The sequence below is a fragment of the Lotus japonicus genome, chromosome 2 (genome assembly GCF_012489685.1).
Source record: "Lotus japonicus ecotype B-129 chromosome 2, LjGifu_v1.2".
Taxonomy (NCBI): domain Eukaryota; kingdom Viridiplantae; phylum Streptophyta; class Magnoliopsida; order Fabales; family Fabaceae; genus Lotus; species Lotus japonicus.
Genome location: NC_080042.1, coordinates 76,534,602 through 76,556,330, shown reverse-complemented (window position 1 = coordinate 76,556,330; position 21,729 = coordinate 76,534,602). Strand labels below are relative to the sequence as shown.

Here is a 21,729-nt window from a genome sequence, read left to right as displayed (position 1 = left end):
GGATCTGCCTCTTTGCTGAGATTGCTTTCAAATGCTTTATAAAAGGGTTCATCTCCACCACTCCTAGCATATACAAATAGGTTTACCATGCCTAGCTACTAAAACACACAGTCGACAGCTCATACCATGCATAACCTTACATAAAGAAGAGGTAGAAGGAAATTTTGCAGAAAATAGCTGTACAATATTAAGTCTGCAAACTGATGTTTTTGTTCTGAAAAAGCAATTAATGTTTAATGTTTATTTGTGAAAAGATACTATTATAAAAGTAGTGATGGGTAGGGGAAAGGTGGAGCTGAAGAGGATTGAGAACAAGATAAACCGCCAAGTGACATTTGCAAAGAGAAGGAATGGGTTGCTCAAGAAGGCTTATGAGCTCTCTATTCTCTGTGATGCTGAGGTTGCCCTCATTATCTTCTCCAACCGTGGAAAACTCTATGAGTTCTGCAGCAGCTCCAGGTACCTATTTGCTTTGTATTTTGGAATTTCGGTTTCTGGGTCTGGCTTGATTTTCTTTTTTTCTTTCATGGGATGCATAAAGTTTATATCTTGCTGGTAATAACTGGTTGTTTTGTGATCTTGATTTCCTTGGGTGAGTTTGTGAGTCTCATGATTTTTTTTTTTTTTGCTTTTCTTCTTCTCTCTAGTCTTCTATGCCCTGATCCATATGTAGGGCTGCGCTTGACTAGATTTATTTTGACTTTCCTGGTATTTTAGTTTCTTTGTTGTTTTCCTCATCCTGCTTTGTAAAAATTATTAGATGGCAGTCATAGTTATTGTAGATCATTTTACTTCAAAATCTATCTTAATTAATTTGATTAGTTTGTAGTGGATTTGTAATGGTTCAATTTCAGTTGTGGTTTTAACCCTTAATAAAGTTGAGCAATATTTTATACTACTTAATATATCATGCTAATAATCTAACAAATTTATTTTATTTTGTTTAGAAGCTGATCTGAGATGAATGGTTTTGTAAATGTCTCCATTTTCTGAGCTAAAAAATGAGCTTTTGTTTAGTTTTTTATGGGAAAATAAAGAACCCACTTTAGGGTAGAGAGGGTGGGGTGTATATGGTCTCCTTCTGAAATTCAAAATTTTCTTGTAATTAATTGTTCGAAGGTTTCATATCTTCCAATTAGCATTTACTAACTCGATTCAAGGGCTAATATTAACTAATTAATTTAGTGGCTTATATACAAAATTAATACAGTAATTAACAAACTTTTTTTTTGCTTTGTTGAGTACTTAATTTTACTTAGTTTTGACAAAAAACAATTGATAGTTGATTTACTCCTGTGTTATGGCAATAATAATGCAGGATTATAACGCGTAATCTTTATTTTAGGAGCATTTTCTGACCAAAGATTGTATTATGAAGAGAAACACTGACATTCTTTTGATAACTATAATCTTAACCTTAACCCCCAGGTTTTCTTCGTTGATAGCTACTACCTAGATACCTGGTTTTGATTAGATACTCTCCCAGTCTCCCATATATATATGTCAGAACTCATCAAAAGAGAAAAATAGAAAAGGAATTAAGAAATTAAGAAATTACACATGAATACAAAATATCAGATTTCAGTACCACAAATGCTTTTAATACGAAAAGACAAATAATATTACTATATTATTTATGCTTGAAGTGTCATGAAGTAGCTTTTAGGTTACATCAGTTTCAGCTTCTTTACTGTTACAACAGGATTCTCTCTCTGTTGTGAAATTTTGTGATTTTACGAGTCATTATGTTTGATCAACATTCATATATAGTTGCTATATTCTGAGGCATTTGCCTCTATATAAGGTTTGGCTAAATCAAAATCATATACTTCATAAACAGATGTTTTAACTTTTGAGTCCAATGAGAGTTAGAGTTAGAGTAGTGCTTGCAGATTAATCCTACATGTAAGCAACCATGCATTAGAGAAGCTATGAAGTATAGGAGTTAAGGGTAGGTCTAGAAGAAGTGAATCACAATCTGAGAAAAGGGAGAGCAACACCATGGTGCAGGAATCATTTTTCAGGAATAGGATAAGACAGACAACAGACAAGCCCTGTGTGTTCGTTTCCAACATGTCTTGTTCTACTTCTGTACGGCCTATATATCTTGCCTTGCATTAAACTGTAGTTCATAGGTTTTGCTGGCAATGGATGATGCTTGATCTTTCTTAAGAAGTGGTTTTTGAAACTTAGAATAAGAACATTGGTTTCACATTAAAACTGCAAGAGATTGTTATAAGGAAATGAGCTTTTTTTTCTTTCCCAAAAGCTCAATTTGTCATAAAGAAATTAACTTTTTGGAGTAGTGAAAAAAGTACGTTAATTAAGGTATTCTTGGAGCAACAAAAATCTGCATGCCATTTGCCATTACTTGTCTTTTACATTAAGATTTGAGAAAAAGGATGATGCATCGACGGTGTAAAGTTTTTTACACCGTCAACCAATCGGATTTTAAGGATGTGTCACGTCAATTAATGAAATTAAATAAAAAGAGAGATTTTCTCACATCTTTGAAATCTGGTTGGTTGACGGTTTAAAAAAACATTACACCATCGGTGCATAGAAATTAAACTCTTAAGATTTTAGTATACTTTTATCAAATAATTTACAATTTTAATGTTTTGTGTAATATAATGCACTACATATTCAATTATGTAAACCAACACATGTCGACTCATTTGCTAAGGATATACTATTTTCTTTAAGAAAGCAACCTATGATCTTAGAAGCATAGTATGATGATGATTGAAACCGAACTTACCCAAACTTTTTGTAACTAAGAATACAAGATACCTAATAAAAATTTGTTTATGAAATACACTTTTTGATAAGTGAAATATATTATTAATAAAGAGTACAAGGTACCCCAACCAAATAAAAGAAACTGAAATTGTGAATAGGATGTCTAAGCATAGCAAAATAAGTACAATAGAGCAAGAAAAAGAATCTACTCAATCCTAGCTTTAATATGACAATTCAGTAGCCCCAATAGTACCCCCTAAGTCCCTAACACTTCATGTGAATGTAATAGCACCTTATTGATTACAATTTTCATTCACAAACTGGTATGGTTGGATGCTCATGGCTGGGCATTTCATTAATCAAAACTGTAATTATTTTCATGTAAGTCTAGCGCCCCTTAGCTATACTATTAATCCATTTTGGCTTTTTCCAAATAAAATCATTAAGTATGAAGGCAATTGATCACACATAAATCATGTTTTAACTACTAATATTATTATATGTTATTTACAATATATTTTTTATGTATTTAAATTAGTTTGCAATTTTTTAACTAGTGAACCAAATTTTTCTTAATTCATGATAGAAAAAGTCTATATAAGATTTTGGTGCAGGTTCTCCTGCTTCCTTGTCTCCCCAACAACATAATAATTCTGAATTGTATGAAACTATCCACTTAAATATTTAGGAAGTAGACACCTATGAATAAGTCTTGCGAGATATATTTTTTAAGAAAATTCAATCTAAAGATGAATTTATTGAAAAAATAAGGAAAATACATAAATTGAACTTTAATACTGGCATTCAAATTATGTATTTTCCTTAATATAAGATTCAGTTGTAACCTTGATCATAAGGCATTGAATTCTCTAAATACAACAGCTAGGTAAGACTCAGTTGTAACCTCATCAATTTCTTTTTGTGCCTCGTTTATCCATTTGTTTTCAAACATCTCTCCCCAACCAGAACTAAATAATAATGCACACAAGAACATTTTTAAAAACCGAGACGAGAAACTTTACTAGGATTTATTTGTTTGCTTTATTTACTGATTTGATTTGTATGAACTTAATTGCTTTATCCTTGCATTTCCTTTTTCTTGAAGTAAAATATACAGCTATGTACACTCATTATACATTTGTTACGTTTAGCATGCCCAAGACACTTGAACGGTACCAAAAATGCAGTTATGGAGCCTTGGAAGTAAACCACCAATCTGAAATGGAGACACAGGTATTCATTTTTCTTGTTTATCCATATCCTTGAATGTGTTTTTAAGAGGATAAAGAAGCAAAAACATGTGAGACTCATCCAAAAATTATGCTGGAGCCTGGAACAGTTAACATATATAATTAATGCCCTTGTGTAGAGGCGCTACCAAGAGTATCTGAAGCTGAAATCAAAAGTTGAGGGACTACAGAGAACACAGAGGTAGAATACTGGAGCACACTTTAGAATCCTTGACAAAATGAGCTAGCAGTGACCCAAGATAAAAGTGTGAGCAATTGTTGGTTGTATATTAATAAATTATGTCTGCATCCTGTAGAAACCTCCTTGGGGAAGAATTGGAGCACTTGGATATTAAGGACCTTGAGCAGCTTGAACGTCAGCTGGACTCTTCTCTGAAGCAAATCAGGTCTAACAAGGTATGCATATTTGGTATCTGACTGTGATGAACTAACTGGTTATATGTCATGTTGTATGAATATTCTTCTTCTTATTGTTGATGGGGAAGCTGACAAGTTTTGCTCAACATTTTTTTTCTTATATAAGGAAGCCACGGTGGCCGCCTATATGAATTTGATATCCGTTTGGGTTCATGAATTTTATTTTTCTAGCTGGAAAGGAGAACTCTAGAAATAGGGTTCCCAAAGAAAGTTAATACAAGCAAGTTACAAACTGCAAGTCACAAACTTTTTTCACTAAACATTATTCGGTGTAAAGTGGGTTTGTGAGTTGAGTTTTGAAACTTGAAAGGGAGAGAATAAAAAGGAAGACTTATGGTTGTTTGGGTTTTCTTTAGCGGGTTTTGGCCGAGGTTTTTAGTTGGTCGGGTGGTCTTTTTGCCAGGGGTCTTTGAATGTTGGGGTTTTCTTTTGTTGCTTTGTGGCGTGCAGCGGTATTTTTCCGCTTGAGAGGTGCTACTCTCATTTTGATCTATATATATTATCCTTTATCTTTCAAAATAAAAGGAAGACTTATGGAAAGACCTCTCATTGTTTGAGAGATTTTAAGAAAGGATGAAGAGTTTAGGGTATTTCTAAAAACACTCCATAACACTTTCGAAACCCTCTTTTAATTATATGTAATAGTTCTCTTAAATTGGATGGTTTTGAGAATTCAGAACTCTCAAACAAAGGAATGACGTACATCTTCCCCTTCTCTGGCCTTCCTCTTCCCTTACCCTTAAAGTCTTTCTCTCACCTCTCCTAAAAACTCCCAAACAAGCCTAAGTTATAATAACACTACATATTTTTCGAAGTTTGATTTTGGAGGGGATCGAGGGAAGGGAATTAAAAGGCTTATGAGAAGCTCTCCCATTGTTTAGTTTTTTTATAAGGGGGCTAAGGTATGGAGAGTTTTTGAAAATACCCCAAATCTCCTTTGAGACCCTCCTCTACTTATTTTTTTGAAAAGAGAATTATTATTACAATAAAGGAAAGCAATAAGGGAACAACTCTCCCAAATGAGATAAAAAGAAGGAAACCCAAACAGGGGGAACAAAACATTCTCCTTCCCTCCCTCAAAAACTCATAAAAGATATGATTGAAAGAGAATTTCAGAGGGGTCTTGAAGGGTTATTAGAACTACCTCAAACTCTTCCCTCCTTTTTAAATCTTTTAAGCTAGGGAAAGATTTCTCATAAGCCTCTCATTTCCCTTCCCCCTCCAAAACTAAACTCAAACACACTCTTAGTTGGTTGGGAGTTTATGTCCTTAAATCTCATAACTAAGAGGAATGCTCTCTAGTACTCTGTTTTAATAAATGATCTGATTTTGTTTGAGAAAGACATGTTGTTGCTTCAGTTGCTTTGAGTCTTGTACATCATAAGATTTTGCACTAGATTACTATATGATTTGAAGTTTGAACCATAGTTTCTTATTTATCTGTTCCTTGTCTACAGACACAACAAATGCTTGATCAACTCTCCGATTTGCAGAGAAAGGTAAAACCTTGTCTAGACTTACTACATCATCTTCAATTAATACAATATCATTTTCTTATAGACTGCCAAACTCTGTTTTTGATCCAACACAGGAGGAGATGCTACTCGAAACTAATAATATCCTGAGGAACAAGGTATCAAACTAAACTATTTCCAAGCAATTTTAATATGATACATATATTATAGAAGCTTAGACTGTTAGAGGCTGTTGAGACTTGAGATTTCATCTATTACACAAAGAATTTCAAGTTTTCAAGTTTCAACAAATACTTAGTTTTTTTCTCTGTAATTTGCTCTGAGCTTCACCTTACATTTTGGGATTGCTTGGTTTACTATTGAAATTTTCTGCTACCCCATTTAATGAAGTCCAAATTGTCCTTGTGAATTTCACAGTTGGAGGAAATTGATGTAGCTATTCAAACAGCATGGGAAGGTAGAGAGCAAAATGCTCCCTACAGCTACCCTCCTCAATCAGAGGGATACTATGAGACACCACATTGCAATAGTACATTGAGAATTGGGTAATTTCCTTTTCCTGAAATGCAGAAAATTTGAAGTTAAGGTTTTAAATTGTGTTTGTAGTTGTGATCACATTTTGTATAGTTCTTAGTGCTAATGCGGTCGCAATTGCAGTCACAATGCTAATCGCAAAGATATCTAAAACCTTGCCGACTACAATTTGAAACCTTATGTTAAGCACATTAATTGCATGTGTATTTTGTAAGAAACTGATTCCTCATTCTTCTGTGCAGCTATGATCCTTCAGTGGTAAATAATGAAGCAGGAGGAGGTGAAGGAACCTCAGCCCAGACTACCAATCAATTCATGCATGGATGGGTTACCTGAATTTCTAACTTAATTAATTCATAATTCTCATAAAATGATGCATTTGTAGAGATCTTGTGGCCATGAAGAACAGGGCTATATAATAAATGTGTCATGCCACTAAAAAAAGAAAACAAAAGCTTTGCTTTAAATTTCCAAATAAAACATCCCATCCAACTTAACCATCTGGATCAAATTCAGATGAGGTTCTATGGTACTTACTATTTAATTTGCTTATTGTCTTTTATTTGGTTTACTTTTCCTTTGCTTGTGTGTAGAATATTCATTTCAAAGGTGAGTGTTGCAGCAAATGAATGCCCATTTACTATTTTGTTTATAATTGTAAAGTGTATCTTTAAGCTTGACATGGTACTTAAATTGTAATTAAAGTGCATCTTTGATTTGTAGTTTCCATTTAAATTAATTAAGTAATTGACGATAAAATTAGTGTTTTTAAACTTTTGGCTTCGTTATGGACTCAGTTGAGATATTAATTTCACGACTAACATTTTTTTTAAACAATTTCACGACTAACGTTGACCGCATGTGTATAAACTTTGTAAAAAATGTGAAAGCATATTATATTAAGAGAAATGATAAAAACTCTCTCTTTTAAACGTTTACTTTTTTATTAATTAAAATCTACAAAGAGTTCACCAATTTATACAGGTCTCATCCCCGATTTAATGAGTCTTATAAATTTTAACCAATTAAATGAAGAATGTCAAAAGAGTCTTACTACCTATTAATCCATCATTGAGGTTCCATTCTCATTATTTTTTTTTCTTATATTTGTGTTTCTCTGTTAAATTTACTCTTAGAATTGTGACAACAGAGGCAAAACTTTTTTCCAACACATTTTACACATGCAGGATCTTTTGATCATATTTCATTCTTCTATGAATTAATTTGTCGGTATCATATTTTTTTCAAGAACTAATTATTTAATTTGAACATTTTCTTTTTGTAATTAATTACGTACATTCTCACATTTTACTTTTATTTTCACACAGTTTATTAATTTTGTCATCTTTATTTCACAAAATAAATCTCATGTTTATGATAGTGGAGCTTTCCCGTTATCCTGCGCCCTGTTTGCTTTACGCACCCACATCAACATCCCATCAAGTCAAATACGTTGTCTCTTTCAAAATTATTACGTTGTCATCAGCATTAATTCTATTCTATTCTATTATCATGATTCGATGTCCAAACGCCATTAGTTTTGTCAGTGTTGCTACCACTCTTTCTCTGAGTGAGAATCCGGAAGCAAACCTGCAGCAGAGTAAACTCCTAGTATATTTTGGCAATGTTTAAAGGGGAAAGTGTGACAACATGTTGCAACGGGACAATGAGGGAGAGGGTGTGATTGTTACATTCTTGTATTGTTGTTTAGAGTTCTACTTATTTTATTTCTTCAATTATGTTATTGATGAGATATCGCATCCAACCTACAAGAATTGTTGAAACCAATACTAGATTTAATCGACTAGTCTACAACTTTATTGCACTCTCTGAAAATCCACTTAATGGAGACCAACTAATCCCATTCGAGAAGGCGCTGGAGGTGTTTTTTTTTGTTTTGAGTTGAATGAATAACCAAACATACAATTAGTCATTATTGAAATAATAATTGAAAGCAATCATAGACAATTTGGATTTAAGGATGTCTTTTTTTTATGTCATTATTGAAAGCAATCATAAAGAGTTTGAATTATTGAAAGACTCGAAGCTAACACTTCATTAAATTCTCATAATTTAAATGCTCCTACTTTATAATTGCATCCTTAAATCTAAACTCTACGATTACTTTCTATTGCATGAAATTGGCAATTATTGAAAGCAATCACGGAGTGTTTGGATTTAAGGATGCCATTATTGAAAGCCATCTCTCTCTTGTGGTGGGTTCCCTTAATAACAATGTTAATTACTTGCCCATGGAATTAGCAACATAATCTATGATAAATTGTTCTTATTTATGAGGAAATACAATAATTAATTTGTTTTGATATCTTTCATGTGTTTAGGGACTTGTCTGGTTTAGCAAATTTTATGGTTAAACAGGGTCGTATACTTGTATTAGAGCAGTGTTTATGGACTGTTTTGGATACTACTTAGTACTTATTATGCTTCTTTAATTTCCCCACTTGAGGGGTTGTTCTCAAATAGGTGATTTGGTTTGAATTTTATAATTTTTTCTGTCAAAAAATATAATAATTAAATCATGAATTAATCATTTCAAAATCTTAAGCCGTTGAGTGAAAACAAATTGAATAATTTTATATCGTTTTAACATGTATAAGCATTAATAATTTTTGTCACCTTTTATGCTCTCAATTGACAGATTCTCCATGTGCATAAAGAGATCAGAAAGTGAGGGGGCTATTCTATTCTTGTCAATGTCATCTTCAAGATGACTAATTAACCTGTAGTGTTGAGCAAGTTATTGGTGATGAATGTGAGTCGTTAATCTTCTAAAAGTCACATGAACCTAAAAATCAATAACTAATACTAATAAGGGGTTCAAGTGTTCCCTGGTAAAAAACGTCCATGGTCAATGTCCTAAAGAGAAGCACCAGTTTGGTTAGGGTGGTTCCGTTGAGTATCAATTGTTCATAACAATAATTATTAATTGAAGGTTTAAATATGATTTTGTCCTTAACTCTTAAATAAAAAATTAAATTGGGTTTCCAAAAAAAAATCATTTCCAAACAACCCCTGAATTTTTTTTAATTAGAATAGATCCAAAAGCTAAATCTATGTATACATGTCATTAATTTGGCATAATGAACTCTTTCACATAACCCAACTGATTCAACTTATATTTTTTTCCCCAAAATGTAAACCCTTGAAACAAGTCTTCTCAAGTAAGCCAATACAATATTTACATAGATTCAATAATCACGCATAGGACATCTTTCCTAATGCACCAATTTTTAGCTAGAGAATCTGAAAAGAGTTTGGTTCTCCATTGTCTACCTTTAAGTAGTTAATGAAGTTAAACACATTTAACAATTTCAAAAGATGAATCCCTCCTTCTACTCCACTTAGAAGACCGAGAAAACGTCCTGTCAAAAAAAATAAAGACCGAGAAAACGTCCTCAGCTTCAATCCGCACCAAATCTCTCTTCAAGAGTAAGACTACACCATTCACACATGAACCAACAACAAAAAGTCATGGTTCTAAGCGATTTTTGACTCAGAGAAATAGGAGATTTATGAGCGATTTCTTCTCCAAGCTCGAACCAACAAAATTCATGTCACTTTCCTCCGCAAAGATTCCTGCAGTTCTACTTTTGGAGAAATTAACCTTCAGATCAAAGAAAAGTTCAAAATAGTGAAGGACACACTTCAAAAGGAGTACGTTCCATGAAAAAGTCCCCCTATGAACAAGGTATCATCCGCAAACTAAAGAATCGAAGCACCAATAGGATCTTCCCGCCCCACCATAAAATCTGAAAATTTATTAAGTCTAATTGCTTGCCTAAGCAAGCCATTTAGTCCCTCTGCCACAACCAGATGAGAAACATAGCAAGCAAATCTCCTTGCCTACTTAAGCCCCCCTTGAAATTTTAAATTCCTCAGTATGACTATCATTAACGAGCATCAGAACTGTGGGAGATTCAAAGCACCCTCATATTCAAGAAATTCATTTTATCACGTTCATCCTCCTAAGCATATACAATAAGATCTCCTACTTCACTGAGTCGTAAGATTTCTCATAGTCTACTTTGAAGATCAAAGCTGCTGATTTCTGGCGTTTCACATCATGAATTACTTCATTTGCAATCTTAACGCTATCCAACATGTTCTTACCTCTAATCAATATATATTAGAAAAGAAGAACTCCCATCAGGCTGATTTAGTGACGTGTCGTTCTCACGTTAATTCTTAGTGACGTGTCATTCTCACGTTAATTCTCATAAAAAAAATTCACGTGTCATTCTCAGGTTAATTCTCATAAAAAAAATACATTTTTAAATTTTAGATTTGATTATGATTTAAGTTGTTTATTTCTTGATTTTATCTTAATTTATTTTTGATTTATTTTTAGAGTATTAATTAATTTTTATGGTATTTTTATTGAATTTTCGGAATTTTAATTAATTCAGAATTTTATGAGTTTCACATGTCATTCTCAGGTTAATTCTCATAAAAAAAATACATTTTTAAATTTTAGATTTGATTATGATTTAAGTTGTTTATTTCTTGATTTTATCTTAATTTATTTTTGATTTATTTTTAGAGTATTAATTAATTTTTATGGTATTTTTATTGAATTTTCGGAATTTTAATTAATTCAGAATTTTATGAGTTTTTATTGTGATTTGCTAGATTTTGATTGTTTTTATCTATATTTATTTAGTACCTTTTTAAATTTTAGATTTGATTAGGATTTTTTAAAGGTAATTTTATATCTGAATTTTTTTTTTCATATTAAAAATTTAAAAGATTTGCCCTAATTATCTAAGATTTACCTAGATTAAATAAAAAACTAAAAATTCAATAAAAATGCCTTAAAAATTAATTAATAAAACTACCAAATCACAATAAAAACGCATAAAATCCTTAATTAAATAAAAATTCGAAAATGCAAAAAAAATAACATAAAATATTCGAAAATTCAATAAAATTAACATAAAATTTAATTAAATACTCTAAAAATAAACTTTTTCTTCACCTAAAATTTATTTCCATAACAAATCTTGAAACCAATTTTTTAAAGTTAATTTTAAATCTGATAAACATTTTCATAAAATATTAAAATCTTAAAAGATTTGTCTTAATTATCTAAGGTTTACCTAAATTACTCCTTACTAATACTGCATCAGTCATCTCCTCCCCTACATGCCTCTACTGTGAACCGGTTGGCATGGAGGAAAAATGAGGAAGATCACTCGAATATGCAACTTGCTTTATGTAGTGCTGATAATTGTGTAAGTTGATAATTATGTAAGTGTTTGACATAAATGTTTATTCTTCGCTTCCTAAAGGTTATTTTTTGTTGCTGAATTTGATTGACTTAATTAGTGAGCATTATATTTGGTAGTATTGATTCAGTTCCTAAAAGCCATGGCCTTTAATTTTCTCTTAATTTGTTCATTGTTCCCTATTTTGTGATTGTTTTGTTTAATTTCATATATGCTTTAGTATTTGTTGGTGATTTCTGTGATGCTTCCATATCTCTTAAATAAACTAATATTGTGATGTTTCCTCTTATGCAACCCTTATTCTGAATGTACTTAATCGGCCAATTGATAGCAGACTTACATGCTTTTATCCTTCTCATTGCAAGTTTATTTAATTGCATCATTGTCTTCCAGTTTTGGCTGCCAAAACTTCATCTACAATGTCAGCATCATGAAGGCAGAGAAACTCTTTCAGAAGAAGGGACGTCTAACAAATTTGACCCAGGATCCCAGTTAAGGAAATGAGATTTCGGTAAGATACTTATTCATATGATTGCTTTCAATTCTAGATTTTGCTATTTTTCTTATTAATTAATAGCTTTTTTTTGTTGTCAATTGTAAATCGCTTTTAGACATAGCTATAGACTCTTTTATTTTGCTTTACTATCTCAATAGTGGAAGCTTTTTTTCAATTAGTACATGGGTTAAAATTCTAAATTTGCTTAATTAAAGGTCTGATTCTATTTGATTTTCAGGCAGTTTCCTATTTGGCTCAAGAATGTTTGGGGTTATGGTCCGGGAACTGCATCCTTATACCTGTCACATGCATGGGTATTAGTTGTACTCATAGCCACATCTTTATGTGGAATGGGGTTAGTATATAAGATTGGTGGCAGAATGAACAGTTATGGATTCATATAATGAGGATATAGACTTTGTTGAGCTCTATGGACATCACTTCTCATCTCAATCTTAGGTAAGGGAAGAAATTTATTATATCCTTCACACATTCTGATTGCTTAGTATAAAAAAATTATTAACTCTTATCCGGGTTTTATGGACTTGCATGTCTGTTGCTGACCTTTTTTTTCGGTAATTCAATTGTTTTCCACTACCTAAACATTATTTCATTGTTTCTCTCAATCTGTTTTGTCCATCTCACATGTGCAATCTAAGCTCTTGCTTGGTTTTCAATTTGATTTGTATATTTTTTCTATAACACATGCATCATCTTGCACAATTTAAGATCATTCCCAATAATGTAGAGTAAAAGAAAGACATTGATGCTCCCAACTACCAAAGAAGCATGACGATGATTGATGATCTGTGATGGATTTGCAAGAAAAGGAGCCTTAGTTATACACCAAGGATAATATAAAATGTGTTATTCTAAATACAGTTGGTGGCTACTATACAACTCTAAGGGACCACACTTCTTGATAAATGGTGGCAAAAAAGAGCATGCAAAGATCAATGTTTGTTGTAATGATGTTTCAAGGTGTTGCCACCTATGTATATGTAAATCCTTCTCCTATTTTGACACGTGTTACACTGAAAATTTTAAAATCTTCTTTTTAACTTTAGAGATTTCTTTGTGCATATGTAACGTGAGATATTGTTTTATATAAAAAGTATCATTATAATTTTTTTAACAATCATTATATTTTAAACTAATTGATTGATATTGTGTTAAATTACAAATAAAATCAAATGAGATACCGACCGAATGCATTCAGTTATAAATGGAGAGGAGAAATTTCTGCACCAAAAATTTATTACCAAAACAAATCTATGTTGGCTAATTTAAAAATTTTAAATATGAGAAACTTTTTCATAAAATATTAAAATCTTCTTTTTAACTTTAGAGATTTCTTTATGTATATGTAACGTGAGATTTTGTTTTATATAAAAAGTATCATTATATTTTTTTAAACAATCATTACATTCTAAACTAATTGATTGATATTATGTTAAATTTCAAATAAAATCAAATGGGATACCAACCGAATGCATTCAGTTATAAATGAAGAGGAGAAATTTATGCACCTAAAATTTATTACCAAAATAAATCTATGTTGGCTAATTTCAAATCTATGCAAAATTATTTTTGTCGGTTTAAGGTTCGTAAATTTTGTACAAAGTCTGATATATTTCATAAATTTTGTAGGTACCCTGCAATATTGTCTCAAACTTGGATGACATCAAATAAACAAAATGATGTCATATTTTATGATTTATCTTTCACAAGCCTAATTTGTGCTATTATCACATTCTTTTTTTTTCCATGATTAATACGTGTTTATCATCTGCTTTATTATAATTGTTCTTACATTCTTTGTATGTTAAATTTTTTATAATTTAAAGTATTGATCGATGTATCAAATACAATAGACACATTCTTTTTTTTCCATGATTAATATGTGTTTATCATCTGCTTCCTTATGATTGTTCTTACATTCTTGGTATCTTAAATTTTTTTATAATTTATAATATGATCAATGTATCAAATATAATAGACATATTCCCCGTGCTTTTGCACGGGTTAAAAAACACTAGTGAATACAAATTGAGTCTTATCAATCAATTTGGGAAACACCAATTTAATCCTCTGTACATATACAACCAACCAAAGAAGTCGAAACTCGTTCAAGCTTTGAGGACAATCCACCTTCGGAATCAAAGCTACAAATGAAGAATTGGTCCCCATTGGTCGTACTCCATTTGTGAGGAAATCATCTAGAACCCTCTTAATATCATTTTTCAATAACTTCCAAAAGAGGCGTTATTAAATTTGAGGTTAAATTAATCTGGGAATCGAACTTTTGTCCGGTTGTCCCCTCTCACAACTCCACACAACCTCCTTAATCTCCTCCATCTCAAAGCTACCCGTCAAAATCAGATTATCGATCAGCTGCAGAAAGATGATTGAAAGGTACCCCGTCCAGCTTCGTAGATGCCCACCTTTCCGATCCTTTTTAAATTTATGTTGAAAGAAACATTCTTCTTAACGACAACCAGATCTTCTTGCCATCCATCCTACAAATGAAGCCCGATCAATGAATTAGTCTTCTTTCTCCAATTAAATGGAAATATTTAGTGTTTGCATCTCTCTCTCCTTAATCCACCGAATTCGGATTTATGGCTCAACAATGACTCATTCATGATAGAAAGTATCAAAACTCATCATTTAGATCCCTCCTCAACCCAACATCGTCGTGGTTCAAGTTTTCCTCTTTTGCTTTCTTGACAATCTCATTTCGCTTTTTTATGAGGATGAAGTGAGTGGCAAATGAAAATTAAAAAAATATGTAGAACGACACATGACTATTGTTTAAGTTAAAATTGATAACACCTAAGCATAAATTTAATTTTTAGACCTATTGTAATTAAAAAAATCATGAATTTGTTGCATATAATTTTTTTTTTACATAGACCCAATTTTCCTCTTTAAAAGTTAGAACAACAAGATATTTTAGTCTTAATTAAAAAACAGAAATTTCATTTCATTTGAGTGATGTTTCTTCCTTTCTAACTGTCGTTTTCCTTCATCCTACCCTAGGCCTACACGTAGAACTATGGTCCCAGTAGAGTACTGTGTGGCTGGCTTGTAATAGTTACGAGACAATGTCCACAAACAGTACACTGACCCACCAATCCCATATCGACAGCACAAGGTTTAACTAAACTACTTCACCTGCTTTTTCCCCAAACCAGAAACCAAAAACCACTTAGTCAATCACCACTCTCATCTTTCCTTACCCTGCTACTACTAGTGCTTACTAACATAGTAACATTTTAACCCTTCTATCTATAGATAGAATATAAAGTTATGATAAATAGAGGAATATTATACACGGTTGAAGAAATATATATATACATGTATACTTGTCCAGAAGAAGAAATAGAAATACACATGACCTGAACACTCTCTTTTCCTGTTTGGGTGAAAAAGAGAAGAAGGTAGGTAGGTTCAATAATAGAAATAGAAACAAAACAAGAAGTAGAAGAAATTAGGAAAGAAAGATGGGAAGGGGTAGGGTTGAACTGAAGAGGATAGAGAACGTGATCAATCGGCAGGTGACTTTCTCCAAAAGGAGAGGTGGGTTGCTTAAGAAAGCTCATGAGATCTCTGTGCTATGTGATGCTGAGGTTGCTTTGATTGTCTTCTCCCACAAAGGAAAGCTCTTTGAGTATGCTACTGATTCATGGTAATATTTTATTCTATATATCTTCTAATACAAAAAAAATCACAAACCCTATGTCATTCCATTTTATTATTAACAATATGCATATATATACTAATTTTTTATGAGATCTCTATCACACTGATTTATTGTGTGTGTAGATATAGAGTTTAGGTGATATAAAATCATCTTTTTTCCATTCTTTCTTGCTTTCTTCTGTTTTATGTTTTGGCTCATGGAAAGGGTTTTAGTTTTGGGTATTGAAAAACACAAAAAAAACTCTTCTTTCTCTTAAGTATTATTTGTTTGTTGTTAAGATCAACCCTGCGCGCAGGCTTATTGATGATATATTTTTGGAATATAGACAAGCCGATCATTTTTTTAGATTAAAAAAAGAGGGCTGCAGAAATTCTCAAGCTCAAAGAATGATTAACAACATATGCACACTTCCTTTAGAAAATTATAGAATACCAAGCGATCCTGTAAAAGCCCTTTTTTTTTCTTTTCTGTTGAAAATCTTAGATGAGGTGCATTGTGAATGTCTTGCAAACTTGAAGTGAAGCTTAATAGTCTTAGTTTGGTGTGTTCATTTTCTCTTTCAAATCCAGAACCTCGTGAAGAAAGAATATTTGCTAAGTTTTCTTTTGTTTTAAAATTTGGATAGTTCGGGACCATATTAAAAACGATCTACCCATGAATCATGTTTTTACAACTAACATTCAGTACACGTTATTTACAATATATTCCTGATGTTCCAAACGTTATTTCCACAAAAACTCGATTAACTTGTAAACCATATTTTTCTTGCTAACAAACCTTAAAAAATTTCACTTGTTTTTGTAAGTCAGGATCTTCTTTTTGTTTACACTGGCGGCTGCTTTTACATGTTTGATCAACACGTAGCTGCATAAATGTCATGTTCAGTTTCAAGCTTAAGTCCTGCTGTCTCAGCCGTTGGGTACACAACAGTCATTTGTCAGCAGTTAATTTCACAAATGAACTTATAATTTGTATTTCAAATCTTCTTTTTGAGTTCAAGAGTTTTCTATTTATTTTGATATATGTAATTGAATGGTAGTGGGACTAGTAGTTTTTCTCTTATATGCTCCATTTTAGTTAGATATATATACGATGCCTCTATCTGTGAAGTTTAATATTTTAAATTCAACAATAAATTAACTTGAGAATATTCTTTGGAAACTATAATAGTACTTCACATATTATTTTTGTTACATTTTGACATTGAACAGCATGGAGAAGATTCTGGAACGCCATGAAAGGTACAACTATGCAGAGAGACAGCTAGCAGGAAATGCAGATAATTCTGATGAACAGGTTTGACATCAGATCAGATACACAAAAAAATAATACAAGCATTTAATTTCTTATTTGCATCAATGCATGGCAATGGAGATTCTTATACAAACAGTCATGAATGTTGTCACAGATGTGATAACTGAACTATAAAACATGCATATAGACTAGGATGACATATAAGTGATATAATCAAAACCTTATTGGAAACATGTACTGGACTTTATTATATATGTGGAGCTAAGTAGCTAGCTGTGTATATGTATACATTGTGCAGGTAAATTGGACTATAGAATATACTAGACTCAAGTCAAAGATTGACCTCTTGCAGAGAAACCACAGGTATATTAATATATATAGATGATGACCCAAGCATATACATACATTCTTTAATTTCCTAGTATTGTTTTACTCACATGTGTCACTGAGTTAATTGGTGTAATCTGGAATCCTTTGTTCAGGCACTATGTTGGAGAGGATTTGGATACAATGAGTCTCAAAGAGCTTCAATGCCTGGAGCAGCAGTTAGATACTGCTCTCAAGAACATCCGTACACGCAGAGTACATACATATACTATTATATTAATTATTTTTGTCTTAGCCTACAATCCAATGAAACGGTTCATAAGTTAAAAATGTATATCTGCACATAGGTTTTAGCACATAAATAACATATTGTCAAGACTAAAATTCATGTGTGAAACAGTTTTTAACATGATCCATTGTAAAACGTGTTGTGTATGAAGTATGAGTAATTCCTACATTGGAAGATAAAGATAAGTTTGAGCACTTTATAAGTGAGAAGACTCATACACCTAATACCTTAAGGTTTTTGGTGAAAGATGTGGTGTCCAACTTACTTGTGGATTACTCTTGAGCCCAATGTGGAGTTTTATCCCCTAATTTTAAATCATCTCCTTTAATCTAGTCCCAAAACTTCTCTGTAAATTAATTTTACCACATAAGTAGTATATTGGAAATAACGTTTACTAATTATTAGTTGTGAAAACATGGTTTATGGGTGCGTCACCCTAGAGAATTGTCCTATATGGATAATTAAAACTATTAAAGAGTTAAATTTAGTTCTTATCTTAGTCATATATATTAATCATATGGTTATTGTTCTGATGATAATGTGTTCTCACATGATAACAGAATCAAGTGATGTACGATTCTATTTCTGACCTTCAGAAAAAGGTATGTCTTAAAACTCCAGTTTATCTGTTCTTTATTCAGTTTTCTATCAGTCTGAGTGTGAACCTAGAATGATAGTAGTATGTTTCTCAAGATAATGAAATTGACATGGAGATTTGTCTCATTGCTCTCTGTGACAGGAGAAAGTGATTAAAGAGCAGAACAACATGCTTGCAAAGAAGGTGACATTGTCTGTCTTTACAACTGTTTTTTGTTTTGTTACTTCATTTTAGCAGAGTTAATGCTTCTTAATCCAGTTCAGAACTTGTGGTTGGTACTTTTATAAGAGAAATTTGTGACATAATTAATAGACTTATATAAGATAATAAGAGCATGGTTGTTGAGTAGTGAAATTATTTGTATCTTTTTCTCTGATATTATGTGAACATAAACAATTATTCAAACACCTAGTGTTCTTGATAAGACCCATGAATTTATAGGAGTAAAATATATAGATATCCTAGACATTATATTTACAAATGACATACACCTTAATTGCCAAAAAAGTATAAGCTTATATTTGAGTGGCTTCTATTGACATTTTTAATAGCAATTTTAAACCCAGTGACTTGACTCGAGATATGAAAAGAGTGCTATTACTGCAACAATTTAGCCATATTTTATAAAAGGATAATGCATTCCCTTGACAGCCATTTACATTGTCACCTAACATATTTAATTTGTGATTTGAAATCAGATCAAGGAGAAAGAGAAAGAGAAAGCTGTAGCACAGGAGGCTCCTCAATTGGAGCAGCCAAATTACAGGGTTGATACATCCTTCTTACTGCACCAAGAACCCCTTCCCACTTTGAACATGGGGTAGGGCAACCTTTCCTTTTTTGATGTTATTGCAATTACGCACTTTCGTTTAGTGCTTGTTTGAATATCCTTCTACAATTGATTCTATAGCCTAAATCAATTTTGAATAGATGTTTCTGTTAATATTTTCTAGGTACCAAAATTGATTCTGAGGGAAAAAGAAGTTGTTCTAAAGTCTAAACATGCTATTAGTTCATCTTCTAGCTAGAAAATATCTTCTGCTTTTCCTACTTCTATTTTTTCTTGAATAACTGCTAGTCTAACCAAGGCAACTAGATCTCTCACCATGTATAATTTTGATTTTACAGTGGCAATTACCATCAGCAAGAAGCACCAGAACTGGGGAGGAACGATCTTGACCTCACTCTGGAACCATTCTATTCTTGCCATCACCTTGGGTGCTTCTGAAATAGCTGGATGATGTTATAGAATTACAAGCATACATGAAGTTATGAACAAGTTTATACTGTCATGTTTGAATGCTTTATACATGCATGTTTCTATGCCTTTGCCTAATGTGAAGACATTAATATTGAAGTATTTTGGTTGTAAGCTAACTCATCTTGAATTTGTAATCAAATTATGATGGACCTTTAGATTATCTGTAATGGGACTATTTTTAAGCAGGAGACCAGGAGTCTTTTCACTTAATCAGGATATGGATATTATTAAAATTAGACTTATTATCTTGGTTTTCTTCTAATGAGTAGTTTCTAGTTAGTGTATAGTTTTTTTGGATGAACAGTGTTAAACTGTTAAATGTTAATCTTTCTCTCATTGTGTTAAACAAACTTAAGATTTCGATTATGCTTGATTTTAGGTTTTATTTCATGCACCAAAGATATCTTCTCTTAAAGTGTGTTTGTGAGTTGAATTTTGGAGGAGAGTGAAGAAAATTAGAGGCTTCCATGAAGCCCTCCCCTTGTTTTGTGAGTTTATAAGGAGGGCTAAGAGTTTAATATGTAGAACTTTTGAAAACCAACAAAGACCCTCCCCTTTTCGGAAAAAAAAAAAGACCCTCCTAATACCCTCATTTAGTTGATTTGTGGATTTCTCCCAAATTGGACGGTTTAGAGGAATTTGGGATTCCTAAACAAGGAAAGAGTTTACATTCCTCCCCCCTACTTGCCTTTCTATTTCCTTTCCCTCAAAGTCTTTCCTTTCCCTCCCATAAAAACTCAAACACACCCTTAGACTTTGTTTGTAAGTTGTTAGCAGAGGGGCAATGAAGACTTTGAGGGGAAGGGGAGAGTAAGAGAGGGGGAAGGAAGACAAGCTAGCTATTCCCTTGTTTGGGAGTTCCAAAATCCCAAATTTGTTGGAGGAAATCAGATATATAACTAAACTAGGGGTTTTGAGGGGTATTGGAGGGTTTTAAATGATACCTCAAACCCTCCCCCTCGTAAAATCTCTCAAATAAGGTCAGAGATTCTCATAAGCATCTCTCTTTCCTCCCATCAAAACTTAACTCAAAAACACTCCCTTAGGTTTTATTTGAGATGTTTTATTTAGGGAATGAGAAATTAGAGGGGAAGAGAGGGTGAAGGAAAGCTAAGCCCTCCCCTTATTAATTTGGAAGTTTAAAATTCCTCAAAAGTTTAAATTTGAGGGAACATCACAAAATAACTAAGAGAGGATGTTGAAGATGTTTTGGAGTATTTTCAAAAATGTCTCAAAGTCTTTCATCCTTCTTTAAAAAACTCTTCTCCCCTCCTTATAAACTCACAAATAAGGATGGCTTCTTGCAAATCTTTCCATTCCCTTCCCTCTCTCAAATTCATTTCGAAAACACACCTTTAATTTAGGGGAGTCTTGGAGGATTTTCAAAAATTCCCCAGTCTTTTCCTTTTTTAAATAGCTCTAACAAAGGGAGAACATTTCATAAACTTCTCATTTTCTTCTCTCTTCTCCAAAATTTAATTTGCAAACAAAATTGATGAAGAAATAATTTATTGCTTCTAACAAAATTGAGCTTTGGAAAATGTTCATAGCCAACTGAATAGTTACTCAATCATGTATTTTAAGTAGTCAAGTATGATAGGTTGGAATATCTTTAACACTCTTACCTCTTAATTTATTTTTCTAATAAATTGTTTTTCTGGTGGTGAATTCCGCTAACTTTCTTACTAGCTGAATATGAAAATTCAATAGCAAAATAACATTGAGTCTAATTTTTTTTTTTGGTTTGTTTTGGAGTCTTTAGCTGGAAATAGCGCTCAAAGGCTTCTAAGTTGGAAATGAAGAAAAATAAATAAACGAGTATTGCTGATGCAATCAATATTGAGTTCAAGTACGTACCCGTATACTTCTAATCAATATATTTATTGGCTTCTAAAAATAAATATTGCTGATGCAATCAGAATAGATTCATAGATTTTCTTTCAGAAGCTATTTGTAGTGTGTACGTGCCATCTCTTGTTAACCTCTATATTTATTTTATTTGTTATATGATTTTTATTATTCACGTATTCGTCAACTTGTACAAACTTTAATTACCGAGATATGTTCTTCATGGGAATATAGAGCCAGAGATGAATCTAAACCTAGTCTGAGGTAACAGAAGTATAGCTTAGAA

General features: G+C 32.2%; 2 protein-coding genes across 3 annotated transcripts; both read left to right on the top strand.

Annotated features, from left to right (window-relative positions):
- Window positions 1-13: 13 nt before the first annotated feature.
- On the top strand, window positions 14-7,153 carry LOC130739710 (agamous-like MADS-box protein MADS2). 2 transcript variants are annotated; one of them, XM_057592091.1, is made up of 9 exons: window positions 14-151; window positions 255-459; window positions 3,894-3,975; window positions 4,112-4,173; window positions 4,289-4,388; window positions 5,867-5,908; window positions 6,001-6,042; window positions 6,302-6,429; window positions 6,661-7,153. In XM_057592091.1, exons 2-9 carry the CDS (start codon window positions 275-277, stop codon window positions 6,752-6,754), a joined length of 735 nt encoding a protein of 244 aa, XP_057448074.1. In that variant the 5' UTR covers window positions 14-151; window positions 255-274; the 3' UTR covers window positions 6,755-7,153. The 2 variants fall into 2 exon arrangements, with proteins under 2 accessions (XP_057448074.1, XP_057448073.1); XM_057592090.1 differs by having other exon boundaries at window positions 54-459.
- An 8,292-nt stretch (window positions 7,154-15,445) lies between these two features.
- LOC130739709 (truncated transcription factor CAULIFLOWER A) lies at window positions 15,446-19,843 on the top strand. Its single transcript, XM_057592088.1, has 8 exons — window positions 15,446-15,851; window positions 17,078-17,162; window positions 17,419-17,483; window positions 17,603-17,702; window positions 18,297-18,338; window positions 18,476-18,517; window positions 19,033-19,154; window positions 19,463-19,843. Exons 1-8 carry the CDS (start codon window positions 15,667-15,669, stop codon window positions 19,560-19,562), a joined length of 741 nt encoding a protein of 246 aa, XP_057448071.1. The 5' UTR covers window positions 15,446-15,666; the 3' UTR covers window positions 19,563-19,843.
- Window positions 19,844-21,729: the final 1,886 nt, after the last annotated feature.

Coding starts and splice junctions, on each gene's coding strand:
- LOC130739709 (XM_057592088.1), top strand. CDS start 15,667: ATGGGAAGGGGTAGGGTTGAACTGAAGAGGATAGAGAACGTGATCAAT. Junction 15,852..17,077: donor GAGTATGCTACTGATTCATG/GTAATATTTTAT, acceptor GACATTGAACAG/CATGGAGAAGATTCTGGAAC. Junction 19,155..19,462: donor CTTCCCACTTTGAACATGGG/GTAGGGCAACCT, acceptor TTGATTTTACAG/TGGCAATTACCATCAGCAAG.
- LOC130739710 (XM_057592091.1), top strand. CDS start 275: ATGGGTAGGGGAAAGGTGGAGCTGAAGAGGATTGAGAACAAGATAAAC. Junction 4,389..5,866: donor AGCAAATCAGGTCTAACAAG/GTATGCATATTT, acceptor CCTTGTCTACAG/ACACAACAAATGCTTGATCA. Junction 6,043..6,301: donor ATAATATCCTGAGGAACAAG/GTATCAAACTAA, acceptor TGAATTTCACAG/TTGGAGGAAATTGATGTAGC.